This window comes from Coregonus clupeaformis, chromosome 15, assembly GCF_020615455.1.
Source record: "Coregonus clupeaformis isolate EN_2021a chromosome 15, ASM2061545v1, whole genome shotgun sequence".
NCBI lineage: Eukaryota > Metazoa > Chordata > Actinopteri > Salmoniformes > Salmonidae > Coregonus > Coregonus clupeaformis.
Genome location: NC_059206.1, coordinates 52944205 through 52962604, shown reverse-complemented (window position 1 = coordinate 52962604; position 18400 = coordinate 52944205). Strand labels below are relative to the sequence as shown.

Sequence of the window (18400 nt, the reverse complement as noted above, 5' to 3'; positions counted from 1 at the left end):
TTCAACCATTTAAAAGCACAACAAAGGCCTAGATCAGATTAAGCATAGCTGGTGCTTTGGCGGTGTCTGAGGTAGAGCTGTCATATCAGAGCGGCTGCTCGTGTGGTCATTATCACGAAGCCACACCTGTCCCACTTGTGTTAGAAGTTTAGAACGAGAAAGTGTAGGCTATATAGAAATAATGACATTCAAATTTAAAATCATTAAACAATATAATGAGGATTTCTATCAGCCTAATCGAGGTGTAGATTACATCTCAAATTCCAGTGTTTGAACTTCCAGTGATTTCTCTTAATGCGACTTCGTGCAGCCAATGCCAATGTCCGCTTTAGGTATAATGCCGAAAGCCCTTGTAGATTTGACAGGTCTAACGCAGGTCCACCTCAGACACCGCCAAAATAACCGATATGCGGGTGTCGGCTAGCACGGATCTGATAGATTCTGGCCCAAGGTTCAAATGGGAATACAGTGTCAGATATTCTGTATTTATACATCTTCACTGTACTTCTTTCAATAGCACAACCAAAATGACCTGGATTGTATTTGAGAATGTGAAGATCTCCACAGACCTGCGACTTTAGCATGCTATCTTGAACATGCACGCTTTCTATGATTGCATAAGCAGACATTTATAGTTACTGTAACCTCAAAATGTGGCCATTGATGTGTTACTTGTTTTAAGGTTTAATAAATAAAGAGTTTAATTCCAAAACGCTGTATATCCATTTTTAGAAATGATGGTAAATTACCATTTACTGTTTAAATAAATAATTGGTGTGTTTTTTCACTATCTAATGTATTTCTTTAAAATCTATCACTTGATGGTTTCATTTCAGAGAGACAAATAATCATGGTTTTTTTCAAAATGCTATACATCTGCCTCACTCTCAGAGAACTAAGTAGTACTGCTAGGTTTTACACAGTCAAATGTAACAAATAACTACATTTTTTATAAAAAACTGTACAAATGATACATTTGTTACATAATAATTCTCATGATAGCACATTGGTAGTAGTCAATTAAAAATATCAAAGCTAAGCTGGACTTGGTTTAAACCCTGGATGGGAGACTAAATGAATAGCTGTAGATAGATCAACTCTCCAGTAGGAGGTGCGGCCCAGCTTATTGTCTTTTTCTTTCTGATAGTGGATATAACATTGAAAATCTGACGTTGTTTCAAAGGTACAAATTCAACATATTTTATACAAGGTTCATCTATGTTGAAAATTGGTTACCATGATGACATAATCCTGTGGTTGAAATTTTACACTCAAAACAACAGTTTTTATGATTTTTTGCAAATCCAATGTATTTTCCACATAGATTCCACGTCACAATGAGTTGACAAATTACGTTGAAACAACGTTGATTCAACCAGTTTGTGCCCAGTGTGTATGGATTCCACAGCATATACATGATACATTACCAAGGCAGCAATCAAAACCCACAGGCAAATAAGTGGCTGGCTGATTGTGAGATTGATACAATATACAACAGAAGCAGAAAACATGGTGTTTCGACACCACCACCAACAGACCATGTCAGAACACTTTCGAAATGTAATCAAATTCTAAATGGCTCTGGTTCGGAGTCGATAATCTGAATCAACTGTTGATTGTTGTTGACTCATCTTTCTGTGTTATGTTCCTATCATAACTGAGACAACATTCATGACTAGTCTTTCTACTCTCATTGTCATTTGTGATGATTGACTATCTATTCCTCTACTCTGGCGTTGGTTCACTGGCTGCATCTGTGGAATCAATTTCTGTAGACTATAGAATCCTTTGAGAAAATACAAAATATCTAATGAAAGAAACATAACATCGAACACAGAGCAAATATACAGGCTGCGTCTGCAATGGCACCCTTTACCCTATATAGTGCACTACTTTTGACCATTTTGGACTCAACCAAAGATATTCAATGCACTCAATGACAGACTCAGTTTAAGATATTCCCATAGGGGACATCCTAAGGGAATTATGATATTAGTGTTGATTTAAGATCCTCAAACAGCTGTGGTAAAGCCAGACATTCAGACTAACCCACAGCCCAATACACAGCTGTGGACAATAACCCACTAGTCTGTTTCCAGATCAGTTTGTGCTGTTTAGCCAACTCGTATTTGGTCATGTTTGGCAGCATGAACAGATCTTGGACCAGCAGGCTAATAACCCACCCTGTTAAAGTACAAAGGATGAATCGTAACTTCCCCTTAAATCGATTTTGACTTAGTCTCCCATTGACATCAATGCATGACCAAGTAAAAATTATACTTACAGTGCCTTCAGAAAGTATTCACACCCCTTGACTTTTTCCACATTTTGTTGTGTTACAAGGTGGGATTAAAAGGATTTAATTATACTTTTTTGTCAACGATCTACACAAAATGCTCTGTAATGTCAAAGTGGAAGAACATTTAGAAATTTTTAAAAACATTTATGAAAAATAAATACAGTGCTATGAAAAAGTATTTGCCCCCTTTCTAATTTTCTCTACTTTGCATATTTGTGATACTGAATGTTATCAGATCTTCAACTAAAACCTAATATTAGATAAAGGGAACATCAGTGAACAAATAACACAACAATTACATATTTATTTCATAAACAAAGTTATGCAACACCCAATTCCCCTGTGTGAAAAAGTAATTGCCCCCTTACACTCAATAACTGGTTGTGCCACCTTTAGCTGCAATGACTCCAACCAAATGCTTCCTGTAGTTGTTGATCAGTCTCTCACATCGCTGTGGAGGAATTTTGGCCCACTCTTCCATGCAGAACTGCTTTAACTCAGTGACGTGTGGGTTTTCAAGCATGAACTGCTCGTTTCAAGTCCTGCCACAACATCTCAATTGGGATTATGTCTGGACTTTGACTAGGCCATTCCAAAACTTCCAATTTGTTGCTTTTTAGCAATTTTCATGTAGACTTGATTGTGTGTTTTGGATCATTGTCTTGCTGCATGACCCAGCTGCGCTTCAGCTCACAGACGGATGGTCTGACATTCTCCTGTAGAATTCTCTGATACAGAGCAGGATTCATGCTTCCTTTTATTAAGGCAAGTCGTCCAGGTCCTGAGGCAGCAAAGCATCCCCAAACCATCACACCACCACCACCACCATGCTTGACCTTTGGTATGATGTTCTTACTGTGGAATGCAGTGTTTGGTTTTTGCCAGGCATAATGGGACCCATCTCGTCCAAAAAGTTGACTAAAGTTTGCCAAAAAGCACCTGGATGATCATCAAGAATGTTCTATGGACAGATGATTCAAAAGTATAACTTCTTGGTTCCAATAATGCCTGGCGAAAACCAAACTCTGCATTCCACAGTAAGAACATCATACCAAAGGTCAAGCATGGTGGTGGTGGTGTGATGGTTTCGGGATGCTTTGCTGCCTCAGGACCTGGACGACTTGCCTTAATAAAAGGAACCATGAATTCTGCTCTGTATCAGAGAATTCTACAGGAGAATGTCAGACCATCCGTCTGTGAGCTGAAGCGCAGCTGGGTCATGCAGCAAGACAATGATCCAAAACACACAATCAAGTCTACATGAAAATTGCTAAAAAGCAACAAATTGGAAGTTTTGGAATGGCCTAGTCAAAATCCAGACCTAATCCCAATTGAGATGTTGTGGCAGGACTTGAAACGAGTAGTTAATGCTTGAAAACCCACACGTCACTGAATTAAAGCAGTTCTGCATGGAAGAGTGGGCCAAAATTCTTCCACAGCGATGTGAGAGACTGATCAACAACTACAGGAAGCATTTGGTTGGAGTCATTGCAGCTAAAGGTGGCACAACCAGTTATTGAGTGTAAGGGGGCAATTACTTTTTCACACAGGGGAATTGGGTGTTGCATAACTTTGTTTATGAAATAAATATGTAATTGTTGTGTTATTTGTTCACTTATGTTCCCTTTATCTAATATTAGGTGTTGATTGAAGATCTGATAACATTCATTATCACAAATATGCAAAAGTAGAGAAAATTAGAAAGGGGGCAAATACTTTTTCATAGCACTGTATATATATCTTGATTACATAAGTAGTAAACCCCCTGAGTCAATACATGTTAGAATCACCTTTGGTAGCAATTGATTACAGCTGTGATTATTTCTGGGTAAGTCTCTAAGAGCTTTGCACACCTGGATTATACAATATTTGCACATTATTCTTTAAGAAATTCCTCCCACTCTGTCAAGTTGGTTGTTGATCATTGCTAGACAGCCATTTTCAAGTCTTGCCATAGATTTTCAAGCCGATTTAAGTCAAAACTCAGGAACATTCAACGTTGTATTGGTAAGCAACTCCAATGTATATTTGGCCTTGTGTTTAAGGTTATTATCCTGCTGAAAGGTGAACTTGTCTCCCAGTGTCTGTTGGAAAGCAGACTGAACCAGGATTTCCTCAGTTTCTTTTTATTAAAAAAACTCCCTAGTCCTTGCCGATGACAAGCATACCCATAACATGATGCAGCCACCACCATGCTTGAAAATATGAAGAGTGGTACTAAGTGACGTGTTGGATTTGCCCCAAACATAACACTTTGTATTCAGGACATAAAGTTAATTTCTTTGCAGTTTTACTTTAGCGCCTTATTGCAAACAGGATACATGTTTTGGAATATTTTTATTCTGTACCGCCTTCCTATTTTTCACTCTGTCAATTAGGTTAGTATTGTGGAGTAACTACAATGTTGTTGATCCATCCTCAGTTTTCTCCTATCACAGCCATTAAACTCTGTAACCGTTTTAAAGTCACCATTGGTCTCATGGTGAAATCCCTGAGCGGTTTCCTTCTTCTCCGGCAACTGAGTTAGGAAGGACGCCTGTATCTTTGTAGTGACTGGGTGTATTGATACACCATCCAAAGTGTAATTAATAACTTCACCATGCTCAAAGGGATATTCAATGTCTTCTTTTATATTTTTACCCATCTACCAATAGGTGCCCTTCTTTGTGAGGCATTGGAAAACCTCCCTGGTCTTTATGGTTGAATCTGTGTTTGAAATTCACTGCTTGACTGAGGGACCTTACATATAATTATATGTGTGGGGTACAGAGATGAGGAAGTCATTCAAAAATCATTCTACATACTATTACTGCACACAGAGTGAATCGATGCAACTTATGTGACTTGTTAAGCAAATTTTTACTCCTGAACTTATTAGGCTTCCCATAACCAGTGGAGTAAAGTACTTAGGTAAAAATACTTTCAAGTAATACTTAAGTATTTTTTTGTTGTTGGTATCTGTACTTTACTTTACTATTTTTATTTTTGACAGCTTTTACCTTTACTTCACTACATTCCTAAAGAAAATAATGTACTTTTTACTCCATACATTTTCCCAGACACCTAAAAGTACTCGTTACATTTTGAATGCTTAGCAGGACAGGAAAATGGTCCAATTCACGCACTTATCAAGAGAACATCCCTGGTCATCTACTGCCTCTGATCTGGCGGACTCACTAAACACAAACGCTTTGTTTGTAAATTATGTCTGAGTGTTGGAGTGTGCCCCCGGCTATCCATAAATTAAAAAAAACAACAAGAAAATGGTGCCATCTGGTGTGCTTAATATAAGGAATTTGAAATGATTTATACTTTTACTTTTACTTTTGATACTCAAGTACATTTTATCAATTACATTTACTTTTGATACTTAAGTATATTTAAAACCAAATACTTTTAGACTTTTACTCAAGTAGTATTTTACTGGGTGACTTTCACTTTTACTTGAGTCATTTTCTATTAACTTATCTTTACTTTTACTCAAGTATGACAATTGAGTACTTTTTCCACCACTGCCCATAACAAAGGGGTTGAATACTTATTGACTCAAGACATTTCAGCTTTTAATTTTTTATTAATTTGTAAAAATTTCTAAAAACATAATTCTACTTTGACATTATGGGGTATTGTGTGTAGGCCAGTGACACAAAATCTAAATTGAATCCATTTTAAATTCAGGCTGTAAAACATTAAAATGTGGAAAAAGTCAACGGGTGTGAATATTTGGAAGGCACTGTAAGTAGAAGTTTTGCACCATAACAAACACTGACCACTCGTGAAGTCGTGGTGAGCACAGAGCAGTGAGGTGTGTGGTTTTTACCTGCGTGTGCTTTGTGCAGATGACTCTTCAATCGGCTCAGGTAAGCAGACTTAAAGGGACAGAGCTTGCATCTGAACGGCTTGTTGTGCCTGTGGTGAGACTGCACATGTCTGTCCAGACTGAGGAGAGAGACACAGACAAAGAGGGGAGAGAGTGAATGAGAGGAGGGGTAGACAGGGAGGGAGACAGAGGGAGACAGAGGGGGGGGGTTCAGAGATGGAGAGAAAGAGAGATATAGAGAAAGAAACGTCTACACCAGGGGTGGGCAAACTATGGCCCATTCAATCCAGCCCACGGGAGGTTTGATAAATTTTTTTTAACAAATAACTCTTGAACATCTATAACTAGATAGAAAGTATGTAGAAATTATAACAGACTTTTCAAATAACTGCCCTTTTCCTGAACCGCAAATTGATTTTGACAAACAAACCGATTAAAAAAGATCTGTGTGGTGCTCGAAATCCTGATGTGGCCCTTGAGACAAAATGTTTGCTCAACACATCACAACAGAATACTTCCAAGGGAGCAGATGGAATCTGTTTGCACCTAACTTGATTTTCTGAACCACAACTAGCAGATAATTTCCAATTACTATTGAGAGGCCATAAGGGAAAACCATCTACCATGGTCCCAGTATCCCTAGTGCATCTCTGTGTGTCTGACTGCAAACCACATAGAAGGTATCTGGGGAATATGAATGTGTTTTCATCCCAGCCTCTTGGGTGGCATAGGAACACATTTACTTTCTGGGTCAGCAGTACAGTGGGATTACACAAGGGAGCTGAGATGAGGTCTTTCAGCTTTGGATAAGAAGAAAAAATGACACTACCAAAATGTCTGCCATGTCTGCACTGTCTCACTAGATTGGACTGGAGTGAGTTTTGGAGGAAATGTGCATTCCATCTAGCCTGGTGCCAGATCTCTTTGTGCTCTTTTCTACCCCATTGCTCCGTCATTGTCAATCACAAACAGACTGGCACTTAGGCTACATTCCTTCCAGAGTGTATGTTCGATATAAAGCACAGCTCAGATGACAGATGTAATAGAGTAAACACTACACAGAACAGAGCCACGCACACCAAGACATTAGAGGACACTATAATATATACACAGAGTGTACAAAACATTAGGAACCTAATATTGAGTTGCACCCTTTTTGTCCTGAGAACAGCCTCAATTTGTTGGGGCGTGGACTCTACAAGGTGTCGAAAGCGTTCCAGAGGGATGCTGGGCCATTTTGACTCCAATGCTTCCCACAGTTGTGTCAAGTTGGCTGGTAGTGGATCTCTACTCCAAATAGCTCGTTCCAGGTGACTGGGCAGGCCACCGCAGTAAGATGAATTCACTGTCATGTTTCTGGAACCATTTCTGGACAATCCTAGCCTTGTGGCATGGGGCATTATCCTGCTGAAAAAAAATATATTTGCACTGCTGCCATGAAGGGCTGCACCTGATTGGCAATGATGTTCAGATATCCTGTGACATTCAAATGTTGCTCCACTTGCCTTGAAAACACACCTGACACAATCACACCACCACCACCAGCCTGCAATGTTGACATGCAGCATAATGGATGCATGTACTCATGTGGTTTTCTCCATACCCTAGTCCTCCCATCAGCATGAAACAGCAGGAACCGGGATTCATCAGACCAGGCAATGTTTTCCCAATTCTCCAGTGTCCAGTGTTTTCGTTCCTTAGCCCACTGCAACCACAGTTTCTTGTTTTTTGCTGAAAGAAGTGCAACTGTAAGGTCATCAGCTGCCATACCACATTCGTGTCAAGGTACGACGAGTTGTGCATTCTTTTATGGGTCTTTGGGCACCAATGTTGTACTGGACAGTCAGTTGACTAACTGTAGCCAGTCTGTTGCTCTGCACAATTCGTGTCAGCTTCATTAGTCCTCTTTCATCAATGACCCGTTTTTGACCACTGGCCTGCCGTTGGCTGGATGTCCTTTGGGTGGTGGACCATTCTTGATACACACGGGGAACTGTTGAGAGTGAAAAACCCAGCAGTGTTGCAGTTCTTGACACAATCAAAGCAATGCGCTAGCACCTACTACCATACCCCGTTCAAAGGCACTTAAATATTTTGTCTTGCCTATTTACCCTCTGAATGGCACACATATACAATCCATGTCTCAAGGCTTAAAAATCCTTCTTTAACCTGTCTCCTTGCCTTCATCTACACTGATTGAAGTGGATTTAACAGGTGACATCAATAAGGGATCATAGCTTTCACCTGGATTCACCTGGTCAGTCAATGTCATGGAAAGAGCAGGTGTTCCAAATGTTTTGTACACTCAGTGTAATATAATATATGCCATTTAGCAGAATATGTTATCCAAAGCGACTTACAGTCATGCGTGCATACATTTTATTTTTTTATTTTTATTTTTTTTATTTTAGCAGACGCTCTTATCCAGAGTGACTTACATTATATATTTCAACCCACAACCCTGGCGTTGCAAACGCCATGCTCTACCAACTGAGCTACATCCCTGCCGGCCATTCCCTCCCCTACCCTAGACGACGCTGGGCCAATTGTGCGCCGCCCCATGGGTCTCCCGGTCACGGCCGGCTACGACAGAGCCTGGATTCGAACCAGGATTCGAACCAGGATCTCTAGTGGCACAGGTAGCACTGCGATGCAGTGCCTTAGACCACTGCGCCACTCGGGAGGTTGATATGGGTGGTCCCGGGAATAAAACCCACTAGCCTGGCATTACGAGTTGGAAAGAAAAAGCCATTTCTCAGACTGCCCAGACTTAATCTTTTCTTTTTATTAGCCAGTCTGAGATATGGCTTTTTCTTTGCAACTCTGCCTAGAAGGTCAGCATCCCGGAGTCGCCTCTTCACTGTTGACGTTGAGACTGGTGTTTTGCGGGTACTATTTAATGAAGCTGCCAGTTGAGGACCTGTGAGGCGTCTGTTTCTCAAACTAGACACTCTAATGTATTTGTCCTCTTGCTCAGTTGTGCACCGGGGCCTCCCACTCCTCTTTCTATTCTGGTTAGAAACAGTTTGCGCTGTTCTGTGAAGGGAGTAGTACACAGCATTGTACGACATCTTCAGTTTCTTAGCAATTTCTCGCATGGAATAGCCTTCATTTCTCAGAACAAGAATAGACTGACGAGTTTCAGAAGAAAGTTATTTCTTTCTAGACATTTTGAGCCTGTAATCGACCCACAATTGCTGATGCTCCAGATACTCAACTAGTCTCAAGAAGGCCAGTTTTATTGCTTCTTTAATCAGCACAAAAGTTTTCAGCTGTGCTAACATAATTGCAAAAGGGTTTTCTAATGATCAATTAGCCTTTTGAAATGATATACTTGGATTAGCAAACACAACGTGCCATTGGAACACAGGACTGACGGTTGCTGATAATGGGCCTCTGTACGCCTACGTAGATATTCCATAAAAAATCAGCCGTTTCCAGCTACAATAGCCATTTACAACATTAACAATGTCTACACTGTATTTCTGATCAATTTGATGTTATTTTAATGTACAAAAAAATTGCTTTTCTTCCGAAAACAAGGGCATTTCTAAATGACCCCAAACTTTTGAATGGTAGTGTACACAGTACCAGTCAAAAGTTTGGACACACCTACTAATTCAAGGGTTTTTCTTTATTCTTACTATTTTCTGCATATTTTCTCCATATGAAATAACACATATGGAATCATGTAGTAACCATAAAACTGTTAAACAAATCAAAATATATTTTATATTTGAGATTCTTCAAAGTAGCCACCCTTTGCCTTGATGACCGCTTTGCACACTCTTGGCATTCTCTCAACCAGTTTCATGAGGTAGTCACCTGGAATGCATTTCAATTAACAGGTGTGCCTTGTTGAAAGTTAATTTGTGGAATTTTTGTCCTTCTTAATGCTATCAGTTGTGTTGTGACAAGGTAGGGGTGGTATACAGAAGATAGCCCTATTTGGTAAAAGACCAAGTCCATATTATGGCAAGAACAGCTCAAATAAGCAAAGAGAAACGACAGTCCATCATTACTTTAAGACATGAAGGTCAGTCAATACGGAACATTTCAAGAACTTTGAAAGTTTCTTCAAGTGCAGTCGCAAAAACCATCACATGCTATGATGAAACTGGCTCTCATGACCCAGAGTTACCTCTGTTCAATTAACTGCACCTCAGATTGAAGCCCAAATAAATGCTTCACAGAGTTAAAGTAACAGACACATCTCAACATCAACTGTTCAGAAGAGACTGCATGAATCAGGCCTTCATGGTATAATTGCTGCAAAGAAAACACTACTAAAGGACACCAATAAGAAGAATAGACTTGCTTGGGCCAAGAAACACGAACAATGGACATTAGACCGGTGGAGATTTTTGGTTAAAACCGCTGTGTCTTTGTGAGACGCAGAGTAGGTAATCCCATTGAAGGCGTTGGAGTGAGTAGTCATGCTGTACTTCGCTCCGCAGGTAATATGACACACATTACAATGGAACGATTTGATTAGTGTAATGTTAGCTAGCTACATAGATACTTTGTATCAAAGATAAAGGTGTAGTATAGAGAAACTATTGAGGTTAGCTAGCCAGCTACATTCGTTCGCAGCGACGCCGTTTTTCAAACAAAGTCAACATCGCAGCCATTGCTAGCTAGCCAACACTACCAGCTAGCAGTACTGTGGCAACTAAATACAATATCATTTTAGCCAGCTACATTCGTTCGCAGCTACGCCGTTTTTCAAACAAAGTCAACACCGCAGCCATTGCTAGCTAGCCAACACTACCAGCTAGCAGTACTGTAGCAAGTAAATACAATATCATTTTAGTCAATGAGAATTTTGCAACGTAAAGCTTCACTTTCTGAACATTCGAGATGTGTAGTCCACTTGTGTAGCTAGCATGACTGACTTTGTGCTAGCTAGCCAACGTTTAATTATTTCTGCGTTATGAAAGGAACTAGACACGGACACGAATGATCTGTTTAGTGTGTTAACACACTATTGGTAGTTTGTTGTAACCAATTATTGGTGCTAAACCGTGTGTTATTGGATGCTAGCATGCTAGTTAGCTATGGCGTCATAGGATACGGTGCCCTAGGTGGTTTTCACGGAAGAATACTGCACCAATTTAGCTAGCTGAATAAACTAAGTTAGAGTCTATTCCTAGAAAACATTGAACCGCTGTAGTTTACAACAATTATAATTTCTAAAAGTGGAAGTTGGAAGAGTTATATTTGAGTGTTTCAGTGAAAGGTAAGTGAGGGAGGCCCAGCTCTCTCTTCTCCCCAGATGTTTAGTTAATTTTATTCTGATCTCTTTTGCATTATTGTAGCCTTTTCTGTAGCCTGTCAACTATGTGTCTGTCTATCCCTGTTCTCTCCTCTCTGCACAGGCCATACAAACGCTTCACACCGCGTGGCTGCTGCCACTCTAATCTGGTGGTCCCTGCGCGCACGACCCACGTGGAGTTCCAGGTCTCCGGCAGCCTCTGGAACTGCCGTTCTGCGGCCAAAAAGGCAGAGTTCATCTCAGCCTATGCATACCCTCCAGTCTCTCGACTTCTTGGCGCTGACGGAAACATGGATTACCACAGAAAACACTGCTACTCTTACTGCTTTCCTCGTCTGATCATGTGTTCTCGCATACCCCGAGAGCATCTGGTCAGCGCGGCGGTGGCACAGGAATCCTCATCTCTCCCAAGTGGACATTCTCTCTTTTCCCCCTGATCCATCTGTCTATCTCCTCATTTGAATTCCATTCTGTCACAGTCACTAGCCCATTCAAGCTTAACATCCTTATCATTTATCGCCCTCCAGGTTCCCTTGGAGAGTTCATCAATGAGCTTGACGCCTTGATAAGTTCCTTTCCTGAGGATGGCTCACCCCTCACAGTTCTGGGTGACTTTAACCTCCCTACGTCTGCCTTTGACTAATTTCTCTCTGCCTCCTTCTTTCCACTCCTTTCCCCTTTTGACCTCACCCTCTCACCGTCCCCCCCTACTCACAAGGCAGGCAATACGCTTGACCTCATCTTTACTAGATGCTGTTCTTCTATTAATCTCACTGCAACTCCCCTCCAAGTCTCCGACCACTACTTTGTATCCTTTTCTCTCTCGCTCTCCTCCAACACTACTCACTCTGCCCCTACTCAGATGGTAATGTACCGCCGCAACCTTCGCTCTCTCTCTCCCGCTACTCTCTCCTCTTCCATCCTATCATCTCTTCCCTCTGTTAAATCCTTCTCCCTCCGATCTCCTGATTCTGCCTCCTCAACCCTCCTCTATGTCCCCTATCCTCCCGGCCGGCTCGGTCCTCCCCTCCTGCTCCGTGGCTTGACGACTCATTGCGAGCTCACAGAACAGGGCTCCGGGCAGCCGAGCGGAAATGGAGGAAAACTAGACTCCCTGCGGACCTGTCATCTTTTCACTCCCTCCTCTCTACATTTTCTTCCTCTATTTCTGCTGCTAAAGCCACTTTCTACCACTCTACATTTCAAGCCTCTGCCTCTAACCCTAGGAAGCTCTTTGCCACCTTCTCCTCCCTGCTGAATCCTCCTCCTCCTCCCCCTCCCTCCTCCCTCTCTGTGGATGACTTCGTCAACCATTTTGAAAAGAAGGTTGACGACATCCGATCCTCATTTATTAAGTCAAATGACACCACTGGTCCTGCTCACACTGCCCTACCCTATGCTTTGACTTCTTTCTCCCCTCTCTCTCCAGATAAAATGTTGCGACTTGTGACGGCTGGCCGCCCAACAACCTGCCCGCTTGACCCTATCCTATTGGTGAATTATATTGATCATGCATTGAACTGCATCCATCTATTCTGCCAACAATGCCTTACTGTACATCATGGAATTCTGAGTCAAATAGAACCTATTTGTAAAACCTCTTATAAAGTTAGTTTTGTAGCATAAACTAGGAATTTGATATTTTTGACTGATATTATGATTGTCTGTTTGTTTCACATCTGCAAAGTAGTTAAAACGCAGTCAGTTTCACTTTGAGTCTATATTATGTCCTCTTACTTGTGTCTGAAGGGGGAGACGAACTGACAGTACTGGCAGCTGTACTTGTCCTCTCTGTTGAACATGGCCATGGCTGAGTGGCTCCTCTCGTGGGACCTCAGCCCCTGCATGGACATGAAGACGCGGTCGCACTGGGAGCACGGGTGTCCCCCCACCAGCCTCTCCTTCACCTGGTCGACGGGCACCACAGCCGCCCCGACCACCGGTGACATCCCAACTGCCATCTCCGTCATCTCCATGGCAACAGCAGCCCCGGCGACCACCGGGCACATCGCGGCAGCCACCATCGTCATGTCCTTCGGGACTGATTCCATGACAGAGTCGTCGGTCAACTCTTCCACCTCCCCGTTAGTGAGGCTGCTCTCAGCTGGGATGGTGGACAACGGCACATCTGTGACTTCCTGCTGTTGAAACATTATAAGAGATATATTTATTCCCAATTTCCATTTCACAAATATGCTCTAAAAGGTAACATGACATGTAGTCCAGACTCATGTACTGTACTCAGAAATGTTGCCCTTGTAACAGAGGTGAGTAACCTTGCCTGCGACCTAGGCTTTAGCTCAGTGGGCTAAAAGAGTCTTGATATTCAAAGAGGACCTGGAATCGAACTCAGCCAGTCACACCTTTGTGGCTGTCATTAGATTCCTGAATTATTAGCAATAGAAAACTAACTTTGCCTTCCTGTAACTATAGTTTATTATGTGGACATTAGCCCTGACGAGGCCCCCTACCAGGCGACCAGAACAGCCTGGTTACTGTTCATTAGGGCACGCAAAAGAAAAATGTTTTAAAACGTTTTGCTCTCTCTCTCTCTCTCTCTCTCTCTCTCTCTCTCTCTCTCTCTCTCTCTCTCTCTCTCTCTCGCTCTCTCTCTCTCTCTCTCTCTCTCTCTCTCACACACACACACACACACACACACACACAGACAGGACAGCTAACAGACAGCCAATCTTATTCATGGCCTACAGGAAACTCACTAATTCTGCAAAAGGACCTGACCCTGCACTTCATAGGACCATAAATAAGATGGGCGTCCACAGAGCTGCCCAGCCTTGTATCATCAGCCTATTCTCACCAACTCTCTGGGAGCGCTAGGTGACAGACCAGGGCCAGTCACAATGTAAATGGCAAGAGATCTAGTACAAATTAGTACAGAAACATCTAATAGCCTACATGTTCATATTAAACTAATATAGTATAATTATTCCCTTTTATTTGTTTTAAAAACTACAGACCTCTACATGCTTTGTAAGTAGGAAAACCTGCAAAATCGGCAGTGTATCAAATACTTGTTCTCCCCACTGTATATACATATCCTTTAAAAAAATATATTTCCCTTTATTACTTTCCAACCCCACCACCCCTTCCCTAATTGGAGTAAACTAGTGAACAACAATGCTTAGGCCTCTACTTCCAGCTTATACATACTATATACATTTTATCGACACAGTCAATTTTACAATAATTCAATTTTGTTTGTTTTTACTCCTGAACTTCCTTTACCCTCAACCTCGCCGATCATTTTCATGATGTCCATCCAGTTTGCTTCTATATGCCATATCTTTCTAACTGTGCTCTTTCACAAAAGCTCTCAACCTATAACCTACAGTGAGGGAAAAAGGTATTTGATCCCCTGCTGATTTTGTACGTTTGCCCACTGACAAAGACATGATCAGTCTATAATTTTAATGGTAGGTTTATTTGAACAGTGAGAGACAGAATAACAACAAAACAATCCAGAAAAACACATGTCAAAAATGTTATAAATTGATTTGCATTTTAATGAGGGAAATTGAAAATATTTTTTTTTGCTAAAAGTATTATTATATTATTGATCGATTGACTATGACTTTTCAGATCACCCAGTAGTGCTATCTGCAGGGTTAGCTCCAGGTCTGTTTAACAATTTAATGAAATATGTTTAGTTGTGAATACATGTTACTATCGATGTTCCTGAACAGATTTGGCTAGGTTTCCCTAATTAAGCACTGGGTAAATGCAAGAACAGGGTTGGAGAGCCCATGGCATACAGAGTTTGGACGGAATATAACCTGTCGTGCAGTGGTTGATGAATGGAGTGAAATAACCGGAGTAGCCTGAAAAAGGAACCAGCGGGAAAGTGGCCTCCATTCACTATTCGAGCGCAAATGGATGACTAAATCAAAACTAATTTTACATATTAATAAAGACAAGATTAAATTGAGAATAGTGAAAATATGATCACTTGATGAGAGTGTGCAGCCTGAGGCAAGGAACAGATCGCAAGCTTTTTTTTACTACTTTCTCAAATCATCAAAAGCCTATAGTCGCATCAGCCAGCCCATATATGTTTTGATTTCTAAGACATTATAAGGTTTGTATCATTCACAACTAACGTTGCCCAATAACTCTAAATCTAGCGTATAGGACCTGTTTCAAATTATCACTTTTACGCTCAACATAGCCACTTCATATGCGCACTCGATCCAGAATGGGAAACATATCCTTTCTATTTTATTCAGCTAAGATCAATTATATTCTTCTTACTATCAAATCATGTAATATAAAATAATGGCACGGGACTTATAAGCATATCTTGTTTACTAAATGAACAAGTCTACATATGGCATGGCGCATAGCCAGATAACATACAGTAGGCCAACTCATTATGTTATTCTGAAATACATTTTCTTCGTATCATAATGTTTCTTTAGACCTGACTAAAATAAATAATGGATTTATTGTAATGGTGTATATTAAATTGATTTATTCTACTAATGTAGATGTTTCAAAGGTGCGCATCGGCGGCTTGTATGCATGGAGTCCTGGAGATGCTAAACGTGTTTATGTTAATTAACAGTCAATTACCGTGAGACTGGCAGGCTTTTGCATGACAATAACCGGCTGACAAAATGTTATGACCGCCACAGCTCTAGACAGCATGCCAAATATAGAACTACTTGTTGCTTTGTGGCCATAGACATACAGTGCATTCGGAAAGTATTCAGACCCCTTGACTTTTTCCACATTTTATTACGTTACAGCCTTATTCTAAAATTTCTTCCCTCATCAATCTACACACAATTGTTGAAGCACCTTTGGCAGCGATTACAGCCTCAAGTCTTCTTGAGTATGACTCTAAAAGCTTGGCACACCTGTATTTGGGGAGTTGCTCCTATTCTTCTCTGCAGATCCTTTCAAGCTCTGTCAGGTTGGATGGGGAGCGTCGCTGCACAGCTATTTTCAGGTCTCTCCAGAGATGTTCGATCGGGTTCAAGTCCAGGCTCTGGCTGGGCCACTCAAGGACAGTCAGTTTGGCCGGGTGGCCAGCTCTAGGAAGAGTCTTGGTGGTTCCAAACTTCTTCCATTTAAGAATGATGGAGGCCACTGTGTTCTTGGGGACCTTCAATGCTGCAGACATTTTTTGGTACCCTTCCCCAGATCTGTGCCTTGACACAAATCCTGTCTCGGAGCTCTACTGACAATTCTTTCGACCTCATGGCTTTGTTTTTGCTCTGACATTACATTTACATTTTAGTCATTTAGCAGACGCTCTTATCCAGAGCGACTTACAGTTAGTGAATACATATTTTTTTAAATACTGGCCCCCCTTGGGAATCGAACCCACAACCCTGGCGTTGCAAACGCCATGCTCTATCAACTGAGCTACATCCCTGCCGGCCATTCCCTCCCCTACCCTGGACAACGCTGGGCCAATTGTGCGTCACCCATGAGTCTCCCGGTCGCGGCCGGCTGCGACAGAGCCTGGATTCGAACCAGGATCTCTAGTGACACAGTTAGCACTGCGATGCAGTGCCTTAGACCACTGCGCCACTCAGGAGCCGTGCACTGTCAACTGTGGGACCTTATATAGACAGGTGTGAGCCTTTCCAAATAATGTCCAATCAATTTAATTTACCACAGGTGGACTCCAATCAAGTTGTAGAAACATCTCAAGGATGATCAATGGAAACAGGATGCACCTGAGCTTAATTTCGAGTCTCATAGCAAAGGGTCTGAATACTTATGTAAATAAGATATTTATATTTCTTAGTTTTCATAAATTTGCATAAATAAATACAAAACTGTTTTCGCTTTGTCATTATGGGCTATTGTGTGTAGATTGAAAAAATAACTTAATCAATTTTAGAATAAGGCTGTAACATAACAAAATGTGGAAAAAGTCAAGGGGTCTGAATACTTTCCGAATGCACTGTAAAGCATTGTATTCCGAATGCACTGTAAAGCATAATCCATTGAAGGGTTTTAGAACCTCTTACTCTGGCAATTTGACTGTTAAAATCATGGATAAACTAAAAATGGATGCAAGTCCTGACTTGACTGCGAACTGCCATCTATGGATTATATTTCTATGGTTGGTTGCGACTGTCATTTTGCCTTTAGCAAACTTCAAAATACAATCGTGGTTAAAACGTAATTTGGAAAGCAAATGCCTATTGCTGAAAAGAGAAGACTAATCTGTCTGTAGAATCAAAAAATGGTTTTCTTCTCAACAACTCCCAACTTTGAGCGAACAGCAACACTTTTTTTCAAAGTAGCTTATCTTGAGATAGGCTATTGCCACGACGAGCGCATCGGCCATCACCGGTAAGTCAGTGTGCCACTGGAAAGTTTATTTAGAAGCCTACTGTAGCCTGTAATATATATTTCCTCCTAATATTGTACAATCTGTGTGTCGCTTCATTGGCCTGAGCTATTGTTTGAATTCAAGACCAGATTGTTAATATTAATCTCAGTTCGTCAGTGTCAGAGTAGCCACTCATTTCGATCATTTGTGTGGTATTTAAAAAAGATTCTGCCAATGTCTTCTGTCATGTAATTGACTTAGAATTGCATGAAATGAGAATGGAGCTGCTTTGGAAAGCTCTTAACTTTTTTTGTACATAATGTTTACGCCATAATTTCCAATGACCAAAAAGAGCTTCTTGACATCAGAACAGCTATTACTAACCTCAATTTGGACTTCTACTTCAATGAGTCGGAGGCGAAAGACATATTGATTATCCCGGACCAGGCCCAAATTCCCGACACTTGTAGAAGGAGAAGACGGCACTATAGAGGCCAGCGCGTGGTCACCATGATGAGACTACGGCGGCAAGTGAAAAAAATCGCCTCGACCTTCTGTTCTATTGGCGAATGTGCAATCGCTGTTGAATAGACTGGATGAGGTCCGTTCGAGACTACTCTATCAACGGGACATTAACAACTGTAATATACTATGCTTCTCAGAGTCATGGCTGAACAAGTACATGGATAATATACATCT

At 41.2% G+C, this 18400-nt stretch overlaps 1 protein-coding gene across 3 annotated transcripts in view; it reads right to left on the bottom strand.

Moving 5' to 3' along the window:
- Positions 1–18400, bottom strand: part of LOC121582889 (zinc finger protein 462) — a 92963-nt gene that overhangs the window by 20871 nt on the left and 53692 nt on the right. For 2 of the 3 annotated variants that reach the window (XM_041899043.2, XM_041899045.2), the window contains exons 5-6: positions 13132–13535; positions 6120–6238 (exon numbers count right to left, since the gene is read on the bottom strand). In XM_041899043.2, the coding sequence (XP_041754977.2) occupies positions 6120–6238; positions 13132–13535 (523 nt within the window). The remainder of the gene's footprint in view (positions 1–6119; positions 6239–13131; positions 13536–18400) is intronic. The other variant, XM_041899044.2, reaches the window with a different exon arrangement.